General features: G+C 33.2%; 3 protein-coding genes across 5 annotated transcripts; all 3 read right to left on the bottom strand.

Annotated features, from left to right (window-relative positions):
- Window positions 1-576: 576 nt before the first annotated feature.
- LOC125222744 (transcription factor ALC-like) lies at window positions 577-2,747 on the bottom strand. Its single transcript, XM_048125524.2, has 6 exons — window positions 2,216-2,747; window positions 1,911-2,003; window positions 1,764-1,829; window positions 1,602-1,667; window positions 1,037-1,315; window positions 577-971 (listed from the first exon to the last, which is right to left on the bottom strand). The coding sequence occupies exons 1-6, from the start codon at window positions 2,393-2,395 to the stop codon at window positions 882-884; spliced, it is 774 nt and encodes a 257-aa protein (XP_047981481.1). The 5' UTR covers window positions 2,396-2,747; the 3' UTR covers window positions 577-881.
- A 2,918-nt stretch (window positions 2,748-5,665) lies between these two features.
- Window positions 5,666-10,299, bottom strand: LOC125222189 (putative E3 ubiquitin-protein ligase RHG1A). 2 transcript variants are annotated; one of them, XM_048124682.2, is made up of 7 exons: window positions 9,872-10,299; window positions 9,718-9,762; window positions 7,378-9,219; window positions 6,697-6,747; window positions 6,424-6,522; window positions 6,196-6,339; window positions 5,666-6,107 (listed from the first exon to the last, which is right to left on the bottom strand). In XM_048124682.2, exons 3-7 carry the CDS (start codon window positions 9,133-9,135, stop codon window positions 5,976-5,978), a joined length of 2,184 nt encoding a protein of 727 aa, XP_047980639.1. In that variant the 5' UTR covers window positions 9,136-9,219; window positions 9,718-9,762; window positions 9,872-10,299; the 3' UTR covers window positions 5,666-5,975. The 2 variants fall into 2 exon arrangements, with proteins under 2 accessions (XP_047980639.1, XP_047980638.1); XM_048124681.2 differs by having other exon boundaries at window positions 6,697-6,750; window positions 9,872-10,298.
- Window positions 10,300-22,651: 12,352 nt separating this feature from the next.
- On the bottom strand, window positions 22,652-26,968 carry LOC125218867 (uncharacterized). 2 transcript variants are annotated; one of them, XM_048120647.2, is made up of 9 exons: window positions 26,837-26,968; window positions 26,541-26,673; window positions 26,183-26,244; window positions 25,896-26,022; window positions 25,202-25,350; window positions 24,725-24,832; window positions 24,522-24,641; window positions 23,442-23,615; window positions 22,652-23,111 (listed from the first exon to the last, which is right to left on the bottom strand). In XM_048120647.2, exons 2-9 carry the CDS (start codon window positions 26,620-26,622, stop codon window positions 23,010-23,012), a joined length of 924 nt encoding a protein of 307 aa, XP_047976604.1. In that variant the 5' UTR covers window positions 26,623-26,673; window positions 26,837-26,968; the 3' UTR covers window positions 22,652-23,009. The 2 variants fall into 2 exon arrangements, with proteins under 2 accessions (XP_047976604.1, XP_047976603.1); XM_048120646.2 differs by having other exon boundaries at window positions 26,766-26,915.
- Between the last annotated feature and the right edge of the window lie 922 nt (window positions 26,969-27,890).

Genomic DNA, 27,890 nt, shown 5'->3' with positions numbered 1-27,890 from the left:
TGAAATTAAAGAGAATTAGTTTATTTTAATTAACATAGGTGACATGATAGTTCAACATCTCATCCCTTAGGTATGAGAGGTTAAGAATTCGATATAAATAAAGTAAATTATTTGGTCAGTTTATACACATTGCGAAGAGAAAGATTCTCTTTTACATAATTAACACAAATTCTAAATCGTTATGAATTTGGAAAATGACATACATTAGATACAAACAATCCTATAATTAATTAACTCAAAAATATATCCACCAGTAATCCAAATATTATTCTTATTGGAGTACATTGTTTTTCAAATCTACTTTACACACTTTAGTTCCACTAACTGAGTCACTTACTCCTATTTCTTATGGAATTACCCAATATAGTCCACTTTTTCAATTAGTAATTATATTAAAAATATATCAAAAGGCCCTTGCTCAAAATTTATGAAAATGATGCCTAGAATAGTATATAAGGGAAATTCCTAAAAAAAATCAATGTATTTTCCCAATCTATAGGGGGACATATTCCGACACAATAATACACCATATCTCAATGATAAAATAAATTAATACTCCCTACAATATTAGTAGTATAATTTTTAACCCAATAAATTACATTTCAAACACATTAATGTTATTACATGGGATCAGAATTACAATATTTTGCTCTTAAAACATCATTTTCAAATCTTGCAACATCTCATCATCCAATGTTTTCTAAAGCAATCTAGACATCAATAGTATTAACCCAAAAACTTCAATTATGTGTGAAAAAAGAGAGGTTTGAATAATAAGAAGAAACACAACAATGATCTTTAACTTGACATCATTTAACTAGAAACAACATCACCTCTCTCAAATTGGTATTCTTATTTCCTCTGTTCATTATAACTTACAACTACTGCGATGACACCCTGGCCGTAGAATTGTTGCCCGAGCAGCTTATATCGAGCTGCAACCGCGACAAAGTGTCATCCCTGCAGATATCCTGCAGCGGAGGATAAGAACCGTTAGTCATGGCACTGGCTGAATCAAGAAATCGAGCATTAGTACCTTTGTGGAGGCCATCAATCCATAGCTCGGGAGCACTGCAGAGTTAGCAGCGTTTGATGTGGATGGCACGAGCATTGGCAGGGCTGAGGGACCGTGGTTTGCTGGTGTCTGCATAAAGACGTCGTTTTGATCCCTAGAGAACTCCAATCCTCGGTTTGTGTGTAGCAATGGAATGCCTTCGTCTATGTCAAGACCAACTGAGGGTGGTGCTAGCATCGACTGCAGTGACCCTAGGGAGTATCCGGGGTGCAGACTCAACCCGTTTCTCATTGTCAACATCTGCAAACGAGAGGCGCGTCTCAGCTACTAGAACTTCAACATACATTATACTACAAGATTGTGAAGTTGAAGTTCAAATCTGCCACTCCTTTTAACATGAGAAATCTTGAAAATTTCACACAGAAATGCTTACATAAATTGAATAATTATTATGCTACACAAATACTGAACACGAAAGGAATTGACAGCACGCGAACCTTTAAGGCCACAGTTGGATCGGACAAGTATGATATGACTTTGAAAACCGAGCAAGCATATGTTTACAGAGAGAAGAGAAGGCGAAAACCTGAACTTGCAGTTGAAGCTGTTTGAGATATTCAATGGCTTCATCCAACATAGATGCCTTGTCAGTCTAGCAATAGGAAACACACACAAAATCTTCACATTTCGGATCCTAAACTCAATGCAGAACATTCTAGATAAAGAGAACCAAGTTGTGCTAAAAGACCTTGTTAGAATTCGGAATCAGATTCTGAAGTGCTTTCAGCTTCTCGTTGATCCGGCTTCGCCTCCTCTGTCCAAAACAGCTAATGGTTTGAGACAAATTTGCAGTAGAAACCTGATCTTGACAAACTAAACTAAGACCATCACACACCTTTTCTGATAAATTGTGGACCTCAGCAGCTCTACTTCTCTTCGAAGAACGAGGTGCCACCGGATTCATCATTGTATCATAAGCTTCTCCTCCCTATCATTCATCAATTCCCAAAACCAAAAACCAATTTTTTTTCAAAGGGATTATTGATCACAACAAAGAGCCAAAGTTGAAATTGCAATCACAACTCTCAAATGAGATTTAGGTGGAACATTATAACTACTGCACAAGCTTAATAAGCTACCAAAAAAATGTAAGCTATCTATCAAGATTTTAGGGAAAATGAGAAAGAATTCGTCGTTTACCTCAAAAGTGGAAGAGAGATTCTTGCAGCTGGGATCAGAGAAACTTATGCTGGTGGAGGACTCCGCCACCGCCCCTCCGCCGCCGAACAAGCCTCCGGCGGAGGAAGACGAGTTTTGTAGAAGAATTTGGAGAAAAGACGACATGTCTTCAGATTCATTGCTTCCGTAAAGATCCGACATTTTTCACACACCAAAATTCATCAAATGAATCAGAAATCAAGATTCAAACTTTGTATTTCTATCTCTCTCCCTCTGTGATTTGAAAGGTCTTGAAAATGAGAAAAGAGCAAAATTGAAGCTAGCTAAACTGATTTGATTCTATATTCATTCTTCCAATGATGAAAAAAAGTGGGAGAGGATTTGACAATTTTGAATTTTGAAGCGATTCTGATGGAAAAGAGCAGACATTGAAGTCAATAAACCAAAGGAGTTTCGATTATTGGGTTATTTTCGCTGCAAAGTAAGAAAGGCATTGCAGCTTTTTCATATTCCCATCAACAAATATTGCTGAAATCGATACTTTTCATTTCTATATTCGGAAAGAGAGCGGTTTCCGCACTTTCCTGTATTTTTCCTCTTCTGGAAAATGAGAAGAGCTATTTATGCACTAATTTAAATTTATTATATTCTTTTAAATTATAAATGAATGATAATCTCTTATCATCCCGCCTTAATTCTCCTAATCTTTTGTTTATTTAAACAGAGGGGTCTCATGTTTTCTTAATTTTCTAAGAGATCCTTCAGTTTTCAAGGTGCAACAAATTTTGTTTTACACACAAAACCAATAAAATAGGTAAATGTTTCGCATTTCAATTAATTAACAAGATTAACGCTTTTTAAATATACAAATTTATCATATTTTTATACTATATGATAAATATATTTAAATTAAAGTCTTTTTTTTTCTAAATATAAAGGGGAAAAAAATCACACTTAATTTTTCCGAATGAGTTTTCAACTTAAAAAATAAACCAATAAACAGTAACACATTTTCAATTGTTATTTTGTGTTGACGGGTTTATCATGAATTCATCATCGCATAGCTAAAAAATCATGATATTTGAAATCATTACCTACCCAAAAATATTTCAATAATACAGCAGCTGCAGCGTTATACTGATACATATAAATAATATAATACGGAGCATGCGACTGAAATAAAGTTTTTATTATAATATGACATTGTCATATAAATGATAAATTTGTTGATAACTTAGTTGTCATCTGTTATTTTCATTCTATTTTCTATCTTCTGACCAAACTGTCCAAATTTAGTTTCACTTAAAGCCAAAATAGAAGCAAAAATATAATTATAAAATGAAGTAGTTGGAACAAATATTTATTACTGGAAATATTAAATAATAAAGTGTAGAAATTATAGAAATAATTTGTTTGGTTATCACGTCCAACTGGATCCATCGTACCCTAAAACAGAGCTTTAGATTAGATTATAGAGTATACATTTTTAAAAGGCACCATCCCCTATATTACTCATTCCAAGTTGCGCGTGAGAAATTTGGAACCATCCTATTTTATTTATATGTATCATATTTATTTATTTATTTATATCTTAAATATGTTTATCCATTGTTTACAAATAAAGACCTTAGATATAATATGAATTTTAGTACTACAAAATTAATAAAGTAAAAATGATAAAAAAGAAAGAAAGAAAAGGTAATTAGTGGTATTGTTAGAGAATACACATCATTAGCAGCATAATGTTGGTAAAACGTTTTCAAAAACATAAATTGTTTAATTTTGATTCACAGATCAAAATGACAAAAAATAAACTATTTTTTTTTATAAATGGAGTATTTTATCTTATTTTTATTTTTCTATGAACAAATATAACGATGAAATATAATAGATCATGATATTAAGCATGTAATTACATAGAAGGAATAATTAGGATGAATGGTGACACATTTTGTGAGAAGCTCTTACTTTTCCTTTGGTTGAATCTGTTTATATATTTGAAATATTTTTACTTGTTATAGGATGAATAAGTTTTCTATAGGGTCCGTTTGGTACATAAAATTGAAATTCTATGGAATTTAACTGGAAGGAACTCTAATTCAATTCCAAATCCTTTGTTTGATAAAATGAAATAATTGATATAGAATTGTATTTAAAAATTTGAATGTGTGCAGTGTGTGTGCGAATGTGTGTGTACAATGTGTGTAAGAATGTGCACAGTGTGCATGTAAGAATGTGTGTTGTGTGTGTGTATGTTTGTGTGTGTGCGCGTTTGTGTGTGTGTGAATGTGTGATGTGTGTGTAGTGTATGTGTGTGTGTGAATGTGTGAGAATGTTTTTTCTGTGTGTGTGTAAGAATGTGTGTATGTGAATGTGTGCTCTGTGTGTGTGTGTGTGTGTGCAAATGTGTGCATTGTGTGTGTAATTTAATACTCCCTCTATTTCTTCATAGTTGAGCCGGAACTTTTTGGCATGGAGTTTTAGAAATAAATGTTGGATGTATTAAATAAATAGATAAAAAAGTAAGAGAGAGGAAAATGTAGAGAGAATAAAGTATAAAGTGAATAAAGTAGAGAGATTAAAATAAGAGAGAGTAAAGTAAGAAAGACGAAAAAGTTGTTATATAAGCAAATGACTCAACTATGAAGAAACTTCTCGAAATGATAAAATGACTCAACTATGAAAAAATAGAGGGAGTAAGTATTTGAAATTCCACTACTTTTGAATTTTGATATCAAATTTAAATTGTAGAATTGGAGTATTTGGAATTGTAATTATTCAATTCCAAATCCAAGAATTTTTATGATATCAAATATTTAATTTGGAATTGAAGACTCCAATTCCAATTACATACCTCCAATTCCGATGTACCAAACGCAGCATGTAAACTTCAATTCCAAATCCATACCTCCGATTCCGATGTTTGGTTCCGATGTACCAAACGCAGCCATATATGTAAATTTCATTCAATTTGCGATAAGCTTAGCATAATTAATTAATAGGAATATATAGGTACTGCAATGTTAATCCACAGCTTTTGTGTTCTTAAAATGCCTATTAGTAGCCTAGTAGGTGCAATTTGCATGGCATCGAAACAAATACTAATAATTAAACTAAATAGGTAGTAGTGTAGTACCTTAAATACATATTTAAAGCAATTAAAACACTTTCATTTAATTTTAAGTGGCCTCCCCTATAATTTTCAGGTACTAGGCATCAAATTGGGTCAAAAATCAAAGGGCCAATGAAGATTATGATTACCCACCTTATGCTAAGGAAATCGAAAAAAATGGACCACTTTTTATTACTTATATTAATACATAAAATGGTTCATACACATAGATGTATCAATATGCATTGTCGAATGAGAAATAATGGATTATTTAAAAATACATTGAGCATATATTTCATCAAAAAACTAGTACTCCGTAGTAACATTGAGTATATATACTAGCATGAAACTTCAAATAATAAAGCAAATAAAAGCCAATAAAATATCATAAAACTATTGTCAAATGTAACAAGGTAGATGAATGTAAATAGTTGAATATTCAAAAATCCTGTCAATTGCTGACTAAATTGAACAAGGTTCTCTAATTTCATTTTCTTTTCAAGAATCACTGTATCTTCCACAGAAGAGCAAAGATAATTTAGGGCTGCCGGAGGCGAAAATACGAAAGGGAAGACGGTGAACTTCTTAGCAACGATGCCTTTAAGGACTCACGTTGCCAACACAACTCTCCGTTAGAAAGACGAGCCAAGAACTGCTGGTGCCCGTGTCTCAGGTGGTCAGCCCCGTCGTTTTACAAATGGGGCACAAGTTCTTATGCATCAGCCATTCCTTGATGCAGTCGGCATGGAAATTATGCCCGCATTCCAACGCTCCGAGATCTTCACCTTTGTTATACTCCTCCTGCAACGCAACAACGACATGAATACCTAAAACGGACTTGAAAAGATCGGTTTTGCATGAACCGTGTCGAAGAATGTTGTGGCCTCACCCGACATATACTGCAAGGCTCCATCTCAGCCGCATTCTTGGCTTTACCACCTAGGTATTTCCGTCGTTTCAAACGGCTCGTCACGGTTTCTTCACTCAGCCCGGTGCACACATTTCCGATGCGCTCCTCTAGGGCCAATAGTTCCTGGAAACGAGTGGAAAAATCAAGCTGATGCATATCATAAAGCATTGATGTGTTGTGAAAATGCAAACGGTGCTGCATCCTCACCTCGTACGACATGTTATCAACATCTAGTCGCATATCCCGGTGCCGATCATGGGTGTCGGCCATCCCAAAAAGGACCGAGTGATCGAGGATCATCACATCCTACCATACAAGAAAACAATAGCAAGATAATTAGTTCAAATACATATCCACTTTACAACAAGTGCATTTCCATTTTCCACTACAGCACAATGGCATATAGTCAAGAAGTTGGGACGGTTTTAAGCCAAGTGAGTCGTGGTAGGTAAAAAACCGAAAAAGGAAAAGAATACAGACCTCAAATCTCAAGCCTTCCCCTCTCCTCATGAGGTCCAGGACGTGGCGAATCTGCTAAAAACGGAAACAAACTTTAATCAATCACAAGGATCTACAAATAGAATGGGTGATAAAATCTTCGGTTTAACTAGACATCATGTTTGAAAAAATAGACACTGTGAATGAGTGTAATACAGCAATGTTTTTTACCAAATACAAGTGCTTTAAAGCATATAGAACATCGTGAGAGAGAAAAACAAGACATGACGTTGATGATCAGTAAACTTTAACACGCTTATTACATTTACGGTCAAGTTTTAGTTCTTTCAATTTGAAACACTTCTGTACAAAGCCAGAAAACAAGTATATTAATCTATATTCAGTTTAACCTCAAAGTTAATTAGCTAATTCAATTTCTTGATACAATGCTGATTCCTAAGCAATATAACAAACGTTTTTTTAAGCAGGGAAACATAGCCTATGGACCTTATTTGCATCATTCATGGAGTTCGAAGCGTGAAAACTAAAGACTGGATACGCATAAATAAGTTATCAATAGCCAGCGATACAAGTTTAAGGCATGGCATTACTTAGAAAAAAATTCACAAACCCAAGTTATAAATACAAACAAAAAGCATAAAACATCAGCGACGATAGAAGCACTAATGGAACAATTGCAAATGAAAGGAGGATGTGGAATACCTCGGACATTACACCGCCTCTTCCTTCACCTGCAGCAGCCAAAGCCCTCAGCGAATGCGGTACCCCAAAAGCACCATCGACGTGCCTCTCCAGATATGCTGATCTCGAGCTTAGCCCACGATGACCATGACTTTCAGATCCCGATGGAAGTACCATCTCCTGAGGTAGTCCCGATCTTGCAGCATGATTGCTGCTCTGACCTGCAGCCTCGGCTCCTGCACTCGACAACAGAGATCTCCTCACAATCTCTGATAATCTCTGAGGATATTGGGGATGGCTCCGATGGGACCAACTTGTAGCAGCAGCATTGAGGCCGGTGCTGGACCCGGCCCGAGAACTAGATGCGGAATTTCCAGCCACACTGTTGCTCCCGCCAGAAAAGTTCCAGTTCGTAGGATTCTGAGATGAGTTTCCCATCTCACTTGCTGGAACGAACATAGGATGCTCGGAAATGTTTTGTGGAATATGCCTTGAAGAAGGCTCTCCGAAAGGCATCCTCCTGTCTTCGGAAGCTGCTGATGCTGCAGCAATAGCAGCAGCCCACCTGCTAGTTCTCGATTGCCACCTAGGATGATTATTACGGCGCACAAGAGGATCAGACAGAACAGGCCGGCTGTTTAGGTTTGCATTTTCCACTGAGTTAGACGGGGCCATATCAAATAGATGGTTTCGGAGTAATCTAGAAGAGTGCCTAGAAGATGAAAGGCCTACATTTCCAACATCAGTCTCGGTCAAAAGAGAGTTGTTGGGAAATGTATCCTGTTGGTGTAGGCCATTCATTCGCAAACGGAAATTTCTACGGGAACTTTCTGCATTCCCTGAAGAGGTCAGCGAGAAAGGCATCGCAGAACGAGCTGCTGCTGCTGCACCAAGCCTGAGCCTCGGATTTGCTGGCTCCGAACCATTATTAACGATGGCATCATTGTGTGTTGAAGCCGGTACACTAGAGTTGCTGACAGCAACATGAGTGGTTGGCATGGTATGCAATTGGTTTCTTTCATCATGTTGAAAACTTGAGCTCCCTACTCCCGAAGACTGTCCTGTTTGCACTTCAAGAGCTTTTCGCTTGCATGACATATGTCGGCCATCGATTGAAAGACCCGGCCTGTCTTCCCTCTCGTCCATCACATAGCCACCGCGCCTTGGAGGCATGGAAAACGGATCAGAGGAGGTGCGGGGAGCTTGCATCTGTTCATTAGACAGTCCAATAGATATGTAGGAGCCGGGACGCTCGACTACCTGGCAATCATCATCGTTGTCATCATCATCATCTGAATCAACAAATCCCGAGATCATATTAAGATCCTGAGGAAGGGCGCTGGAGCTAGAAGTGCGCAAACCAAAGCCAGTGTGTGCACCCTGACTTCCTTGTGAGTTCACATTGATGTTATCCAATGAACGAACATCAGAGTCTTCGTATTGCCTCTCTTCTAAGGCGAGGTTGGTTCTCAAGCCAAAGGTCCAACTATTCTCCATTTTCCTCTCATTTTGATCGCCTAGGCGCTGTGATGAACTGGAACTAGTTTCACCTACACTCCACTCCACATTCGGCCCCTCATGCCTCACATGTTGCAAGTACTGATTATTGGCCTCACTTGGCAGCATTCTGTAATCTGGTAGCCGGTTTTGCACGGTGGCCTGCATACTAGTCCACGGAAGTTGGGAATGGGACTCTATGGTGGCGTCACCCGACCCAGAGCCATGATCAAATCCTATATTCTCAGGTAAAGTACTGACGGAGCTACTTGGCCCTTGCATTACGGCTAAGCCGAATTTTATTCCAATAATTATGAACAAAACAAATTAATGTAGAAAAAATAGCAAGACTGTTCTTCAGGAAATCTGCAACCATAGAATTCATCAAATCATCAGTAAATTTCATGTATTCACTACTTTCCGAAAGCATATTCAAGAACAAGATACAAAATACAAGAGTAAAACAGTATGGAGTATTACATTTTGGGGAAAACTTAAATTCAAAGGCACCATTCAACACTACTCCAACATTAAAGATCACTTTTTTAGCATATGTTCAAGAAACAATAAAAATTTAATCTGCAAATCACATACAAAAATATGAAACCATCAGAAAAAGCGTAACAGATTTAAATCCAACTAAATTGTTCTTCCAAAAAACAAATAAACAAAAGGGAAAATCCTAAACCAACACCTTAAAATGCATGAATTTCAAAGCATAATCGAAGGGTGAAACATAAGGTTACATATGATAGCTGGTAATCCAAAAGGGAAAAAAGAAGAAAACATCAAATTCCCAAACAGAACCCAAAAAAGGAATCCAAAACTAAACACACAAACATGTAAGAATCTGAGAAAATTTACCAGGCCAAAGAGCAGCAGATACAGCAATAGATCCAAAGTCAAGACCTGAAAATTGAAAACAAAAATCAGATAAAAATCGAATCTTTGAAGGAAAAAACTCGGTTGTAAGCTACATAAAGTTTTGAAACACAATCAGAAACTCCTTCACACCCACCTCTGCTTTCCCCCTTTGAGAGAAGCCTAAATCAGAGAGATGCGAAACCCATCCCAGACAGCAAGGAAAATTTAGAGAGAGAAAACAGAGTCTTGAAAAATGGGGTGGGAGAAAGAGAGAAAGATGATGGAAATGAAATTGGTGGGTGGTGAGGTATGAAATATTAGAGAAAGGGTGGGGTGATTAATGAGGACAGTATTCTTTAACTTACTCAAAACACCTCACTAGCATACACATAATGCCACCACATTCATACCCTCTCTCACATTTCAAACCAATACACAAAAATGAAAAGTAACAAATCTCATTCAATTCCCTCAACCACACCTACCAAAAGTCAATCAAATAGGCATCTCTGCCCAGAGTAATTTTTTTTCTTTTGGGAGTTGAAAAAGAAATGCACCGAAAAAAAGAAAGAAATTGGGATAATCTTGGCTCACCCAATTTATCTCCTTTTCTTGTCAGATTTCCCAGTTTTAACTCTGTCTCCAAGAAATTGAGAATCTTATATGAAAACCAATAGATTAGAAAATGAATTTGAAAATTAAAGAATCTTTTTTTATGATTTTCTTTTAGGTATTTTCCTCTTATGGATTTCAAAAACCTCAGACCAACCACCTGTCCTTGCTTGTGTGTATATGCAAATATGCACTGCATCAAATTGGATTATTATATACTTTTATTTAGTCTAAAATAATTTTATCAGTATCTTTACCTTTTTGTATGAGGCTGGGGACATTCATGTTATTCTTTGCCTATTTGGCCTTGATTTGATTCATTGTTGTGGTATATATACTTAGCATAATCCGATTGACACTTTTGCATTTCAAACATTGGAAGGAGAATCAGATTTTGAATTTCACATATTGAGGATTAGGGTTGTCGTTATTAAGTTACGAAAGAACGTCGGTGTGTGGGTTGTCATTACTATGTTATGAAAGAGTGTCGGTAAATCACGCGTTTAGTTGATGAGAATAGGGTGTTTGTGACACGCGTAGTTATTTGATTGTCGGATAATTCTCTTTAAATGAGAGAAAATGGAAAATATTTTAAAATTACTTATGTGGGATAAAACTATATCTGTTTTTATTGATTTTCTAAAAAAAAGGACATTAATTTTATGAGTATGATATATACTATAGTCCAAATATTTAACGGTCTTTCACTGAAATTCAAATTAACCTACTCTTCGTCCAGTGTGCAATCATTATTGCATTTGAGTTATGAATGAAAACACGTGACAATTATAATTTTATTTAACGTGAATATGGTGTATGAGACGCGTGTAGTTATATATGATTGTCGGGTGATTCTCGTTGGTTGAGAAAGAATGAAGAATATTTAAATATTATTTATCAACCACAAAATTATTTTCGCCATAGTGATTCCCTAAAAACTAAAAGAAAATCGATACATTAATTGTATGAGAATACACATTGTATACCACCCAAATATTTCACTGTGAAATTTAGATTAACCTACTTTGTCTTTCAATGTGCATCCAACGTGCAATCATTATTACATTCAAGTTAGAATGAAAGCACGCGACGATTATAATTTTAGTGAAAAAGAATATAGTGTGTGCGACACGTATAGTTATAAAAGATTGATGGGTAGATCTCGTTCTTTGAGAAAGAATGAAGAATATTTAAATATTATTTTTGAGCAACAAAATTATATTTGTCGTTAGTGATTCCCAAAAATGAAAAAAGGAAATGGATATGTTAATTGTATAAATGTGACATTATATATAATCCAAATAATTAATTGTCTTTCACTAAAATTTGATTGACCTAATTTTTCATCCAACGTGCAATCATTGTTACATTTAAGTTACAAATTAAAGCACATGACGATTATAATTTTAGTTAACAAGAATATGGTGTTTATGACACGTGTAGTTATATGTATGATTGTTGAGTATTCTCGTTGTTGAGAAAAAATAAAGAGTATTTGAAAATTACTTATTAGTGACAAAATTATATTGTCGCTAGTGACTTTTTAATAACAAAAAAGGAAATGGATACAATATCTGTATGAAGATGCGTGTTATATTCAATCCAAACATATTGATGATTAGGGTTGTCGTTATTAAGTTATGAAAGAATGTCGGTGCCCGGGTTGTCGTTCTTAAGTTATGAAAGAATGTCGGTGCCTAGGTTGTGGTTATTAAGTTACAAAAGAATGTCGGTGCTTGGGTTGTCGTTATTATGTTACAAAAGAATGTCAGTGATTGGGTTGTCGTTATTATGTAACAAAAGAATGTCGGTAAAGCACACAACAATTACAATTTTAGTTTGACGAGAATATGGTGTTTGTGATACGTGTACCTATTTGGTTGTCGGATAATTCTCGTTGATTGAGAAAAAATGGAGAATATTTTAAAATTACTTATCAACGACAAATTTATATCTGTTGATAGTGATTTTCTAAAATAAAAAAAAGTAAATGGATACATTAATTGTATGAATATGATGTAAGTATTATATATAATCCAAATATTTAACGGTCTTTCGCTAAAATTTAAATTAACTTACTTTGCCGTCCAGTGCAATCATTATTACATTTAAGTTAACAATTAAAGCATGCGACAATTATAATTTTGGTTAACATGAATGTGGTGTATGTGACCCGTGAAGTTATATATGATTGTTGGGTGATTCTCATTGGTTGAGAAAGAATGAAAATGCACATTATATACAATCCAAATATTTAACTTCACTGATATTTAGATTAACCTACTTTGTCATCTGACGTACGTCCGACGTGCAATCATTATTACATTTAAGTTACGAATGAAAGTGTGCGATGATTATAATTTTAGTTAGCAAGAATATGGTGTGTGCGACGCGTATAGTTATATATGATTGATGGTTAGTTTTCGTTCTTTGAGATATAATGAAAAAAAATTATTGATTATTTATTAGCGATAAAATTATATTCATCGTTAGTGATTCCCTAAAAGAAAAAAAGGAAATGGATACATTAATTGTATGAGTGTGCACATTATATATAATCCAAATGTTTAATTCTTCTCAATAAAATTTAGATTAACTAATTTTTTATCCAACGTGCGCCCAGTGTGCAATCATTATTACATTTAAGTTACGAATAAAAGCATGCGACGATTATAATTTTAGTTGCAAGATTATGGTGTTGTGTCACGTGTATTTATATAGTGTATTTATATAGTATTTACAAGGAAAGTTAGTACAACTTTTCAGGATTCAGAATCCTAGCTTTTTTTAGGTATTCTCTTTCCTAGTTTTAGAATTCTTACTAGAATGCAATATATTATTATTATTATTATTATTATTATTATTATTATTATTATTATTATTATTATTATTATTATTATTATTATTATTATTATTATTACTACGATGATTATTATTTTTATTATTAATAAATATAATATTTTAAAAATAATTTAAAATTATAAATCATACTTCATTTCAGTATAATAAATAACTATAATTAAATTTATCATAATTATAATTATATTATTATAATATTTATATATAATTGTTATTATCATAATAGTAATTAATAATTCATTAGATAATTAAAATATAATTATAATATAAATGATATAATAATAATAATAATAATAATAATAATAATAATAAATAATTATTACTATTATTTTATAAATTAATAAATAATCAATAAAATCGTAGTGAAATTTAAATTATAAATTTTATTTAATTATAATATCCGTAAATATTATAATTATAATAATAATAATCATATTTATTATTATAACTATTTATGATTATAATACTCCATGTAACTATTATGAAAATTATATTATTACATATTATCATGGATGATCCATATCTAAACTATCTATCGAAATAGTAAATATAATAATATAATTATTATCATTTATAATTAATAATTTATTAAAAATTTATATTTTTTTATAAATATAAAATTATAAGTACTAGCATTATTTTAGTTTGGTGTTTAAATCAAATATAAAATATAAAATCTTGATATTTTTCAAACACTGGAAAGTAAAGTTATTAAGAATCATATTCTCATGATTCATTTTCTCATGAATCATTTTCCTTTCTAACTTTACTTTCATGTCAACCAAACATGGCCTTAACGAAATTTTACTAAAATTTTGATTAACTTGCTTCTTAAATCGATGTATAATTTTATTTATTTTTTAGCTAATGTACGAAAACTATAATTGGTTCCCTGACAAACTTAATTTGAATTGTTGAATACTTGAATAATGTTATCAACTAATCTATTGTGCACTGGAAAATATTTTTAATTCAATTGCATTACAAATTTGATATAAGAAACTGACAAAATAAAGTGTAAAATCCTTTTCTATCTCAAAATTAAATAGAATATGGCTTCTGTAGCTTTGGCAAACAATAGTTATTGCCTTTAATGCATAACAATTGAGTATTTTATTTTTTCTGAAATGCGCGATTCAAATTCAAAATCCAAGAGTTGATAATTGATTCACTAATTTTAGTGTCAAGAAGAATATGCCAAATATATACTATATACCAGTATACTACCACAACAAAGAATCAAAACATTTTTGTTTCAATCTCTATCTCATACATATACTCTTAAGTCTTAACATATATATCAACTCTTGAATTTTGAATTAGCATAGAAGACAACATAGTCAAGAAAAAATTCACTAGTCAAAGAAAAATACGTCATCGAAATTTGAATCAAATAAGGAGGCAAAAGTCTACATTTTAATGCATTTAATTATATTGTCACGCCTAATAGGGTTAATTTATACGTTCGTTAATATAACGTCACAATATTTTCACGAAAAATGTATCGTATTCTCATCATAATTAACCTTTGTATATATTTCATACACATAGAAGCAGTGGCGGACCTATTAAGGGTCTTGGGGGACCCATGGAACCCCCAAGAATTCCGAATAAAATTAACTATATTTATTTCAATAAATGTATCTGCTCAGTTGCATAAGTGGTCAGTATTTGATTCTCTGGACTTCACAGCCTGTGTTCGAATCACTTAACTTATCTCGAATTTTCCTATCATTTAATTATTTCTATCTCATTACTCATCTTAGAGCATCCACAGCGGATGCTACATGCATCCCTATCTCGTCTCGGAGGGACGAGACGCCCGCGAGACAGCGTTGTGGGCAACATCCCGTCGCCATCCCGTCCCGCGTCTCGCGCGGAAGAAGCAGCTGGCGAGACGGTCTCGCCACGCGCCGGAGAGACGTGGCGCGCGCTGGTGCGTGCATGACGCCCACTCGCCGGCCCGCGAGTGGGCGTCGTAATTATGACGTCAAAAATTATTATTTTTTTAAAATACGTTTTTCAGAAAAAAAAAAAAAAAATTAATGGTAGCTTCTTTTTTTTTTTCTATAAATACACACTACTCTTCCATTCTCTATTCTACACACAAACACTCCAAACACCACATCTATTCTTCTCTCAAACCACCTCTCTTTCCTCTCTAATTTCTGTAAAAATATCCGGTGACGGAACTCCAGCGGCTTCGATTTAAACGCGTTTGGAGACTGGCGGGGCATGTACCACTCTCTGGCTGGTTCGTCGACGCCGGGCACCCAAGGCTTGGCGACGGCGGCGACGGAACCGTACCAAGCACCGCATTTTTAGGATTTTAATTATGTGTGTTTTTATTTTATTTTTTTAGGATTTTAATTATGTCTTTTTTCATATTTTTAGGTATTTAAATTATAATTTTATTTTATTTAATGAAGTGTGTTTTATTATTAATTGATTTTGTTGGAAATAAAAATGAAAAATGAAATTGAATGAATAGTTAAGAGATGATGAGATGGTTTAAGAGATGGATGGTCCAAAAGGAAAAAAGATCTCTGAGAGTTGTTTCCTGAATCCGAAAGAGAGTACTTGGGTTCTTCCAATAACTAAAAAGTGTAGCATGCCTGAATCTAACTGGGGTTCGCGGTGGTGGAGGAACTGGATCGGAAAAAAGAGGGATTCTAGTTGTAAGATATCTAATGAAACCGTCGCTGGAATTGAGATCTTATTCAAAGAAAAAGATATCAAATATTTGGAGTTTCTTTTTGTATATTATATGGATGATCCGATCCGCAAGGACCGTGATTGGGAATTATTTGATCGTCTTTCTCTGAGGAAGAGGCGAAATAGAATCAACTTGAATTCGGGACCGCTATTCAAAATCTTAGTGAAACACTGGATTTCTTATCTCATGTCTGCTTTTCGTGAAAAATTACCAATTGAAGTGGAGGGTTTCTTCAAACAACAAATGGCTGGGTCAACTATTCAATCAAATGATATTGAGCGTGTTTCTCATCTCCTCTCGAGAAAGAAGTGGGCGTTATCTCTTAGTTAAGAGATGGAGTCAAAAGTACATTGGGGCCCATGAATAGTGAAGAGATGAGAGGGTTAAGAGACGGATAATAGACACCACTGTGGATGCTCTTATGCGCATTTTTGTCGCAACTTTTGGCTACAACGACATAAAAAAATACGTTACCAATATATTGGACCCCCAACCACAAAATCTTGCGTCCACCACTGCATAGAAGGTACATAAATGCACGAATCATGGTACATGTATTTAGAATTTTTATATTTTGGTGAGGTTTCATTAAATGTTACACCAAAATAATATTATGTAGCCAATCACTATTCAACATTAAATTCTTCAATTATATACCAACAATAAGATTTCTTCACAATAATATCTGGTTTGTACAATTTTGACCATCTTTCAACTGACTCACGCTTATTTCGTAATTTGCCTAAAAGTAAATAAATTTCACTTTCTATTTAAGGAAACAAATGTAATTGGTTTGGTCTCATAAACGTGGTTAACTCGAATTACAACTTACGACCTAAGTTTTTATTGAGTATTTAACCGAACGGGGGTGTTATATTACTAATTCATAACTTAATTGCTAATTACAACTAAATAATAGTCATTAGATATTTAAATTGAGGGCTTAGATCATTAATCCCTAAATGTCAATACGATCAACGAAAAACGTCAATAAGGCCATAAGATTAATTCCAAAAAATATCAATAGGGATATTAATGTCAATTAACTACATATTTAGTTATAACTAACTTTTAAAAGAAATACCAAAACTTTAAATTCATATAACATATATCAATTTAAAGATAATTTCATAAGGATTCCAACGATATCCTACATGCATATGTTCCGACGTCAAAATTTGAAAAAATTTCGAAATTTTTTTATTTTTTTCGTACTAGCAGAAATGTCAACATACTATATAAAATATGTCAATATAATACACGTAGAATGTCAATATAAACAATGAGTTAACATTCTTAAAACATTGTGTTGACATTCTCAAAGCACTGTGTTGATATTTTCGAAACACTATGTTAACATTTTCATCCAAAACTCTAATTTGGAGTTTTTTTTATCTTTTTTTATTTTATTAATAAAAATTAAAATTACACGTGACAAATTGTAGACCACACGTTTTCTAAAATCATATGACCTTAAATTAATTGTAGTTAGCAATTAAATGATGAGCTAGCAATTGATCACTCCCCTTTAACGAAATATGTGTGTTCGGATGTTATAATCGTGGTTTAGTGTGTATATATACATACAACTATACAAGCCAACGTAATTTCGTAACCTATATTTGTATAATTTATAGAGTGAACTACAAAATTGGCCTCTACGTATGACAAGTCGAACGCTAGAGGTACCCATGTTTAAAAAAATGCATTGTAAGCCTCTACGTATGGGTATAATATCATTTCAGACCCTTTTTCACTATTTTGAGTCTTTTATACCCTTTTCCCCTCACCTTTAACCTAAATGTAATTCCAAGGTTGTTTTAGTCTTTTTCATTTTTATTACTATGTACTATGTTTATTTTATATTAAAATATTATTTTCAATTATCCATAAATATTATAAATTTAATTAGATTGATAAATTAAAATAATTTATATTTTTATTTTAGTTAAACTAAATAGAAGATGGATTGTCGAAATATTAGGATTTATGTTTGATATTTTAGTTAAACATCTTCTATTTAATTTTAATATTAACCTAATTGAGAAATTAGAATTTATTTTAGTTTAACTAAAATATTTTAATATTAAACATCTTCTATTTAATTTTAATATTAACTAAAAATGATTTATGTTTTTATTTTAGTTTGATAAGTGTTTTAATTTTATCAATTTAATTAAATTTACAATATTTGTGGATTAAATAAAAATAATATTTTAATATAAAATAAACATAGTAAATAGTAATAAAAATGAAAAAGACTAAAACATCCTTGGAATTATATTTAGGTTAAAATTGAGGGGAAAAGGGTATAAAAGACTCAAAATAATGAAAAAGAGTCTGAAATGATATTATACCCATACGTAGAGGCTTACAATGCATTTTTAAACATGGGTGCCTCTAGCGTTCGACTTGTCATACGTAGAGACCAATTTTGTAGTTCACTCTAATTTATATAGTAGTACAATGTATTTATGGGTTGATGGAGATTGAAATAAGGATAACTTCTTAAAAAGTTGAGCCAATTGTATAGGCTAGCTATAGCGATAGGAAAGTGGTATGGAAAAATAGTAGGGGTAACTGCTTTTAAAGTCATCAACTTTCTATGAATTTCGGTTTTTCCCAGAACTTTAAAAAGTTCGTGTAATGTCACGAACTTTATTGTTGGTTGTCATTTTCTCATGTCAGGTTTTCCGGTCTGATTCAAACAGTTTATTTCCTATTAAGACAATGTCCAAATTCTTTTATCTTACTATCGTTATCTTTGTCTTTGAAATAGCTTCGCGTGGGTACGCCTTAATCGGAACTCGGATGAAGAAGTTATGGTCATTATGATAGTACAAGGTCGCAGCCTTCATCAAATGGCCATAATTTCTTCATCCGAGTTCCGATTGAAGCGTACAAGGTACCCACGCGAAGCTATTTCAAAGACGAAGATAACGATAGTAAGATAAAAGAATTTGGATATTGCCTTAATAGAAAACGAACAGTTTGAATCAGACTGGAAAACCTGACATGAGAAAATGGCAACCGACAATAAAGTTCGTGACATTACACGAACTTTTTAAAGTTCGTGGGAAAAACCGGAATTCATGGAAAGTTGGTGACTTTAAAAGCAGTTACTCCAAAATTGTACTACTACTATTTTCAACTCATATTTTTTACACACAAGTGTCGAGAAAGTGGACTAATAATCGTGGATGGATGGAGTATATATTTCAAATCAAGCCATATTTTAGAGAAAAGAGGAGGAAAAATAAAAATATAAATAATGTACAGTAAGTGTTTAAGATCAAGTCCTATTACATACATATGAATTTGGATAGTGGAGATAAATACTTAAATTGTACTACTAATTAAGTATTAATTTTATGCATTGGAATGTCATTGTTCTTACATAACATGTGGATATGATGATCCGGGAAAAGAATGATAAGGTGGACTAGGAAGGGATGTAAGCAAAGCAAACTATTGTTATTATAAATTTTGTGACAAAAATTCCAAACTTTATGAATCAAAATTGGGCAGCAAATTGAAGAGATTATATATACTTGGCGTGACGTTGATTTTCATATGCCGATACCACAAACAATGCACCTGTTATTATTAGATGGAGTATTAGTGTTACCGCCTAACTAATTTATTAGTATTATTTCACCCCGGATATAGTGGAATCTACTCGGCATCATGCCATCCTTTTATTTTGTTTCTTTTTAGATATAAAAGTAACATTAAAGCTAAAATTGCTGATTATCAGAGTACCAATTTACAATAGAAATAAAACTGTAAAATAATAAAATCAAGGGGCATTGGAGCGTAAAATCACGAAATTTTCCAAAAATTTATTTTTTCTCCCGACCTTTAAATATGACATATAATATCACGAACTTAAATAGTTGTTGAATTCTTCATACCAGTAAGTCAATAACGAAATCCGACTACTTTTTAAATGAGATGAATAATTATATCTGTCTTCTAGAGGCTTTATAAACACATAACTATCATTTTCCAGTGGTAACCATATATATCTAATGTAATGTGATGTGATGGTAAGTAAGATGCAACCAGATTTCGTCGTCGATGTGAAAAATTCAACAATTGCTTAAGTTCGTGATATTATATGTCAAGTTTAAAATTCCTGAGAAAAAATAAATTTTTGGAAAATTTTGTACTCCCTCCGTCCCGCTTTAGGAGTCCCGGTTGAGTCGGGCACATGTTTTAAGAAAAAAGTGTTTAGTGTGTAATACATAAATGTTTTAGTGGATGTTGGAACCCACTTTTAACACTTTTTTATTAGTTGTAGTGGAAGTTGGGACCCACTTTTAACACTTTGTAGCCATTTTTTATTAATTTATCTCAACCGGGACTCCTAAAGCGGGACGCCCAAAATTGATCAACCGAGACTCCTAAAGCGGGACGGGGAGAGTACTATCTAAAATCACTAAAAAAATCAATATATAACATACTATCTAAAATCACTGAAAAAATAATGGACAAATATAAGAAAACAAACAATTAAGCGACACAATCTAACATTATTTGCCAGCATAATCCACTAAAAAATGATCAGTAGCAATTCCAAATCAAAGAAAAAGTTTCAATCAATAATCATAAAATACAGGCAAAACATTCACCATCCTAACAAACTAAAAGCAAAATAGTTACAAAACACACACAGAAAAACAATGACCTTTTGAATTATTACCTCATATCGATTGGCATTTTGTTTCTTCAATTTTACACGTGAAAACTTATATTGGTAACACACGTGTAATATCCATAAAACGGTCGAATTTAGCATGAATCATATTTAGATTTGTTATTCTATGTATAGTAATATGTTGATGGCGACTTTAGAGTTAAGTGAAATCATACGTTCTTCTCAAATCTTCACCGTTTTTATTGGATATTGTAAATTACAAATAATTATAATAATTAAAGGGGAAATTGCACATAGGAGTGATCAATTGGTAACTAATTACCAATTTCAAATTAAAATTAAATCTTAGCCAATAGATTAGAAGATTCAGTGGATGAAATAATGTCACATAATTATATTTTTAATTAAGAAAATTAATAAATAAAATTAGAGGGTATTAATGTCAATTCTCTCTCATTAAAATCATCTGAAAACTTTAAATTTACGTAACTCTCTCAATTTAAATTATTTTTTCACAAAAAATATATCAAATTAAAGATAATTTTATAAGGATTCTAACGAGATCTCAATTGAATATGTTCCGACGACGTTCGGATGATGAAATTTGATATTTTTTATTTTAGTTTTCGTAAATGTTGATAACCAGATTTTTATCACCAAATACATCAAAAATCTCAATAAAATCATGTAAGAATCTCAATAAATATGTGTTGATATTTTTATTGTATTGTTGATATTCTTATGCCATATTGTTGATATTTGTAATACACTATGTTGATATAAAAAAACATTCACGAAAATTATCATATAATAACATAATGACGATATTACCCTTTTGTTGATATTTTGTCTACTATTTCTTGAGATTCGTCAGGCTTAATCTCATCCACTCATTTTAAAATCTAAGGGTGGAGATTTAATCTTGATTTTGGATTAGGGTGCTATAAGCATTGGAATATGACCTCATGTAATACACAACTTTAATTAGTTTACTCGTTTCTTGCACAATTATGTGATTTACAATATTGGCCTATTTCGGCAAAATTAAAGATGTCATGGTTGTCGGAAAATAAACGTTAAAAATGAGTTAAAAATGTGTTATTATAATTCAAAAATTACATCAACTTTAATTAGTTTACTCGTTTCTTGCACAATTATGTGATTTACAATATTGGCCTATTTCGGCAAAATTAAAGATGTCATGGTTGTCGGAAAATAAACGTTAAAAATGAGTTAAAAATGTGTTATTATAATTCAAAATAACACTATTCTTTGAACAAACAAATTATCTAATTTCAAAGGGTATCATAACTACAAATAGCAAAGGACTATGCTAGAATAATTGATATTAATATTTCTCTACAGGTAACTTTAGAAGCTGGGCAAAAATTGTTTGGTGGAACCTTTTTTCATGTTAGATGCCCCTAGCATGCTCTAATTCATGTAGGGGGAAATGGGGAATAAGGCTGATATCTTTACTTCCAAGACACTCATCAGGGTTAAAAAGGATACTCCTATAATAATATTTTGTTTTATCATCGAGACGGATCCAGGCAGGTTTGGGTCGGATCGACTGACCCGAAAGCACTATATATCATCCTCGAACCCCATGAGCATAATAGTATCGTACTCGACATGTGTCAACGAAACAAAACATGAGATAAGAAGTACAGTTGGTGTGGTGGATGAAAGGTTAATACAATCACAAATTTTGGAATTCCTTACCACTTGTTTGTTGTTTGCTTTGATAAGACTCAAATATTCTAAGAAAGATGCATATGTTATGCAACAATGACATCCAAACTTTAATAATGCCTACATCGGAGTCCTATTCAAAGAAGATAGACAGAGAAATTTCAATGTTTTGGTTCATAGATTATAAGTTGTCAACTATGACTAATTTTTCTAAGTTTAAAAAATAAATTGATAGTATGTTTACTCCTATCTTTTTCGAGGATCGTTTCAGACACTACAATGACTGGTCCTATAAAAAACTTGGTACTGCTAAAATTCACCCTAAAAAAAATAGTTTTTTATTTTATTTGATACTCCTACTACAAAACAAAAACTACTAGAACACATAAAAAGAGGCATAAAAACATGGTTTAAGCTAAATTTAATTCCAATTTGACAACGCCAGCCAAAACTATTCAAAGCTAAATTATGATATGATCCCTCTTTTTCATGTGAGGGATTAGCAGCAGAAAGGAAAATTAGATCAAAGTAGCCAAAACTTAGCAACAATCTAGTGAAAAATCTAAGCTCTAAAAATGCGAGTTCTCTCCCAAGCAATAAACAGAGTGAAATCCCAGTTCAAAAACTAGTCGCCTGAAGGTGCTTTCCTGGGATGAGAAATACCTTAAGACGACATGTTCAATACAGACTTCAGTCGAGGTAGACGGAAACTCCCAGTGTCCGTTCTGATGTCAGTAAGCACGAGCTCTATCAGCGATTGATTGGAGTTCTCATCCTTTCAACTATTCGGTTCACAGCATCACGTGACATTACTAGTGTATCATGCAGAAGGATGCTGTAAACATTCAGACCCTGAAATTGTTGGCACAGTAAGAGTAACATATACTTGTCAATTACTTAAAACAACTAAGAAGCTTTATGCTTCAATGAACGAGGGCCACTATTTGTATTGAACTTCTGAGTGAAGAGAAATTAAAATGTTTGATGCAGGTGATTTTGACACAGAAAACACACATAATTTGTTTGGATTGGTCGCGGATTTGTGCCAAAATAGTTTTGGAAATTGAGTGATCACTTGAAGATTTTTTTTTTTATATTCTGAGTTGTGCATATAGTTGTTACGCATATACTGAAGCATTCATTTTCATACAAAGAAATGAAAACCAAAAATTCAAGACTTACAATGGATGGCAATACGTTGACATAATGTAAATTCTGAGTGGCCAACTTCAGCTTCTCATTAATAGGACCGCCATCAACCACCAGAATTTTCTTAGCATTCTCCATTTGACTCACAAAGTGCACAATGTTCTTTGTCTTGTGCGAAGGAACTTCTAAATCCTCAAAAACCATAAGCTGTAGAGGAATTAACATATACAGAACATAAGGAATAGAATAGTTATACAAATCGAGAGCCACAACTTTCATTGTGAGAGGATGTAAAGATGGCCAGATAGGTATACGAAAAGATAGATTAAGAGGAAAGAACCACAGGAATTATGCTTGCTCAATAGGCAGAAGACATGAAAATCATTGCATTGTCACAAAAAGATCTATAGAGAATGGAGACAATGTAAAAAACACAAATTAAAAGTAAGCAAGCAACTTATCTCAAAACTCGCATTGCAAGTTCAGCAAACCCTAAACACTCCTGAGCGTACAAACAAATTATTGCGATCTTTAATAATAAGCGATCAAAGGCGGAAACCCTAGAACCCATCATCCCCACCCCACCCACACACATTGTGTCACATACAGGAGCTTCAGCAAGAAAATCAAACAGAAGAAAGAAAGAAAGAGAATAATTTGTTTGAAGTTAGCAATAAAGGAAACAATCCAGATTGTGTCGAGGACAAGGCATGCCAGGTTAGTAGGAGTATCTAAGGGGAAGTGTTGACATGACAGTCAACTGATGGTTGTGGCTATTGTCTTCCGAGGCTTGAGAAAAGCTAAAGCAGAAACATGATCTGGATACTAAAGAAATGATAGCAGTATCCAACTTGACAAGGATGTGGGACCTTCTAATGGGCAAATGACACTGTTTTGAGAACAACTAACCATTTAAAGTAAGGTAAAAATAATATACTAATCAATACATATAAAAGCTTCATATCTCCAAAGTCACGTTTGTAAATTCGTATAAGCCATTGAAGCTTCAAAAGCTTGCAATAGGTGAATCTAAACTATAGATCTGGACACCTAGTCAAAAGCAAGCTAGAGTAATATTCTTGCAAATTATTTCTCTCAACAAACTACACTTGCCTTCCCTTCAGCAGCACGAGCTGAAAGTGCAATCTTCAGTCCTAGTCGCCGAACCTTCTTATTCAGCTTGATAGCATGACTTCGTGGCTTTGGACCGTGCATGGTAGCACCACCTCTGAACTGTAGAGCATATAATATGTCAGGTATACCCTTTTTAAGACTCTTGATTAGAGAAAATCCATTGGACAAGATAAAATATTCACCTGTGCACCGCGCAGTGTTCCATGCCTTGCTCGACCAGTACCCTTCTGGGGCCAAGGCTTTCTTCCAGTCCCACTAACCTCACTTATGGTTTTAGTTGAATGTGTCCCCTAAGAACACAGCAACAAAGAACTAAATCAACCAAGAGTGCGTTTATGAAAAAAAATATTACAAATGAGGAATGGAGGAAAGAAAAAAATGTGCCCTGACACATCTTTAGTTCTTTGCCAACAAATAAGAAGAAATCACAAACTCAAAGAAAGCATGTTGGGAGGCAAGACATTGAATTTCTCTGTTTAATGGGAATAAGTAAGAAGATAACTGAAATAGAAATAGAAGATTGCTGCACCAACCAACAAAAGCAACAAGGATTCATATTTTGCTTCCATTTTGTTGTTCCCCACACCAAGAGAATTGTTGGCATCATTTTCTTTAAGACTTTAAATATAAATTCATAAACAAGGATGAATAAGACGCACCTGCCGCCGCTTGGCTAGTTGCCACCTTACGACACGATGAATAATATCCTTTCTAATTGGGACATCAAAAACATCACCACCCAACGTCATAAAGCCTTTATCTTCATTCAGAAAATTCGTAACAGGAATAACCAGATCCTGGGAGAGACCTACAGCATCAATCAATAAAATTAGCAACAAAGATCCAATGTTTTTACGGCTAACATCTGAAAATGATTAGCAATAACAAATGGAATTACTTTCAATTTTATTTTTTTTCACACTCCCCAATTGTTAGACAAGGGGCTACAAGTTAAAAATAAATAACTCTGGTATCAACCAGAAGAAAAAATGAACATATTATTTGATGTAAATATGATTTTTACTAATTTTATTCCTCTGTGAATAAATATTTGATCATACCAGCTTGCTCCTCTGTGGGGAAGCAAGAGAGTATAGCTTCACATTTTTGCCTCACCTAAAAAATGCCCATGCTACAAGACTACCACTGATAAATAAAGATCACCCATTATTCTAATTTTACTTCCCCACTAGAGCATAAGTAGTGAGACATCAGGAAAAAAAAAAAGATATCCAGTATTCTCTCTAAGATTCTACCGATTGTCACATAGAAGAACAAGCACAAGCAGACAGTAACATGAAACATAAAACATACGACTAGGGTAATTAGTAAACATAAAATGAGCAACTGTACCTATTTCCCGATCCGGAATGGCCACACTTTTACTTTTACAGGACAGCAAATGCAAGGGAAATGCACCCTCACTTGAATTCGGAGTCAAAATGGTAGTAGAGTACCTCCGGCAAACATCCAACGATGTCTAGCACAAATAAGGTGTTAGCTAGGGCTTTGGATCCCATTTGAGCATATGAATATAAAATCATAGCAAGAAGCACTCAAAAGAACTTAGACTATCATAAATTAATGTAACTGCTATAAAAACAATTTCACTAAGTTGCACATGTGCGTTCCAGGTCTACCTTTCCAACGACAGAGGATCTCATCATCGACGAGCTATCACCACAATCATGACCACGAAATGCTGCATCAAATTTCATAGCAAGCAAAAAAAAGCTTAGAAACCAAAACAAAAGTTTCAAAATTCAAAATTTTTGAGGTGAATGCAGCAATGGAGAAAATGAAGAGAAAAAAAACAGGGAGAACAGCAGCGAAATGGTAAAGACAACTGAATATTGATTATAACCTAAGAACTACGGATGAAATCAACAATGCCGTAACTTCTTTGTTTTTCATGTAGCAAACAAGAGAACTGAAAACAAGCACAAAATTAAACTACTTATTCGCAAGAAAAATGGAAAATTTGCGAGAAGGGGCTACCGTTGTATAATGAAAATGACAGAGAAGAAACATCGCTGGGAGCGAAGGCACGCAATACTCTTCTAGAAATCGAGAAAGCCATCTCCAAATCCAGGCAATAAAGGGCCTCTATAAGCTATAAATATTATTTCAGCTGCAACAAAAAAGTAGGGTTACATTACACGATTTATTTCTCAAATTGAAACTAAACTCAAAGTGATGAGGGAAATCAGATTGGAAATCGACCAGATCCAACGAAGCACATTTACTAATTAAACTTATGAATTGCTGGGAAGAGCAAGTACGAAGATTACTACCGGCATAATAGCAGGCAATTGAAATGGAAGCACCCATAAACCCTTCTTTCTGGGGTTTGACGAGTGCGGGCCGGGCTCGGACAACTACGAGGGCCGGGCTATATAATCTTAAGGAGTTTTAAGTTAGTTACTATCATTCATCCAAAAATATTAAAAATTGTAAGCTAGTAGTAGTATCAATGGAGTACTATTTAATAGTACTAGTATCTAACAATTCATGTATTAATAAAAAAATCGCATTATATATAGTTTAGAACTTAGAAATATGATTCAATTGGAGTATTAATAATTCAAGCTAAAAAAAAAAAGTAGTAGTACAACCTTCATGCAATGGAGGACAAAAAATTTAATACAAAAGTAATAAGCTAAAATAGAAACAGAGAAAGTGAAACAGATATTGTGAATTGAAAACGAGACTTAGCTCATTAAATAGAAGCATTTATCAAAAATAAGTAAATGATTATTATACTTTATATTGACAACCAAAATTAGAAAAAGGAAATTATCAGTTGTGAGCGGAAACAATGCAAAGGAATATCATGTAGTCAATACTAATCGCTCATAAGGCGAAAAAGGTAGAGACAATATGGCAACGCAATACTAAGACATACATGAATCCTTGCAAATGTGTGGAGAATGGGAAAAATCTCAAGACAATTTGATTAGACATGGAGTCGTCGAGTTCGATTGGTTTGTATGTGCACAAATCAGTGTATATGTTACTTTTCTCATAATATCATCAGACAACCAATAATATATCATATCATAGAACTATACTCCATTGCATTGAGTTGAACCTATAAAATATACTTACTATTAATATACAAATAGAAGATCATATAAATATTGAAATACTCTCTTAGTCTTCAATTAATAAGTCTTCGTCTTCTAATAATAAGTTTCCTTCTGTTATTTTAGACCATCCCATAAAATTAAACCATTTTTATTTTTTTTTTATAAAATAAACATCATTATCCATTAATAATATTTAAATTATAGAGTATTTTTTTTCTATCTCTATTCTTCTTCATCAATTTTATATTTAAAACTTATA

The sequence above is a fragment of the Salvia hispanica genome, chromosome 1, assembly GCF_029641045.1.
Source record: "Salvia hispanica isolate PSC_SH4W2 chromosome 1, Shi_PSC_v1, whole genome shotgun sequence".
Classification (NCBI taxonomy): Eukaryota; Viridiplantae; Streptophyta; class Magnoliopsida; order Lamiales; family Lamiaceae; genus Salvia; species Salvia hispanica.
The sequence above is the reverse complement of the archived record's forward strand: the minus strand, read 5'-3'. Positions and strand labels throughout refer to the sequence as shown.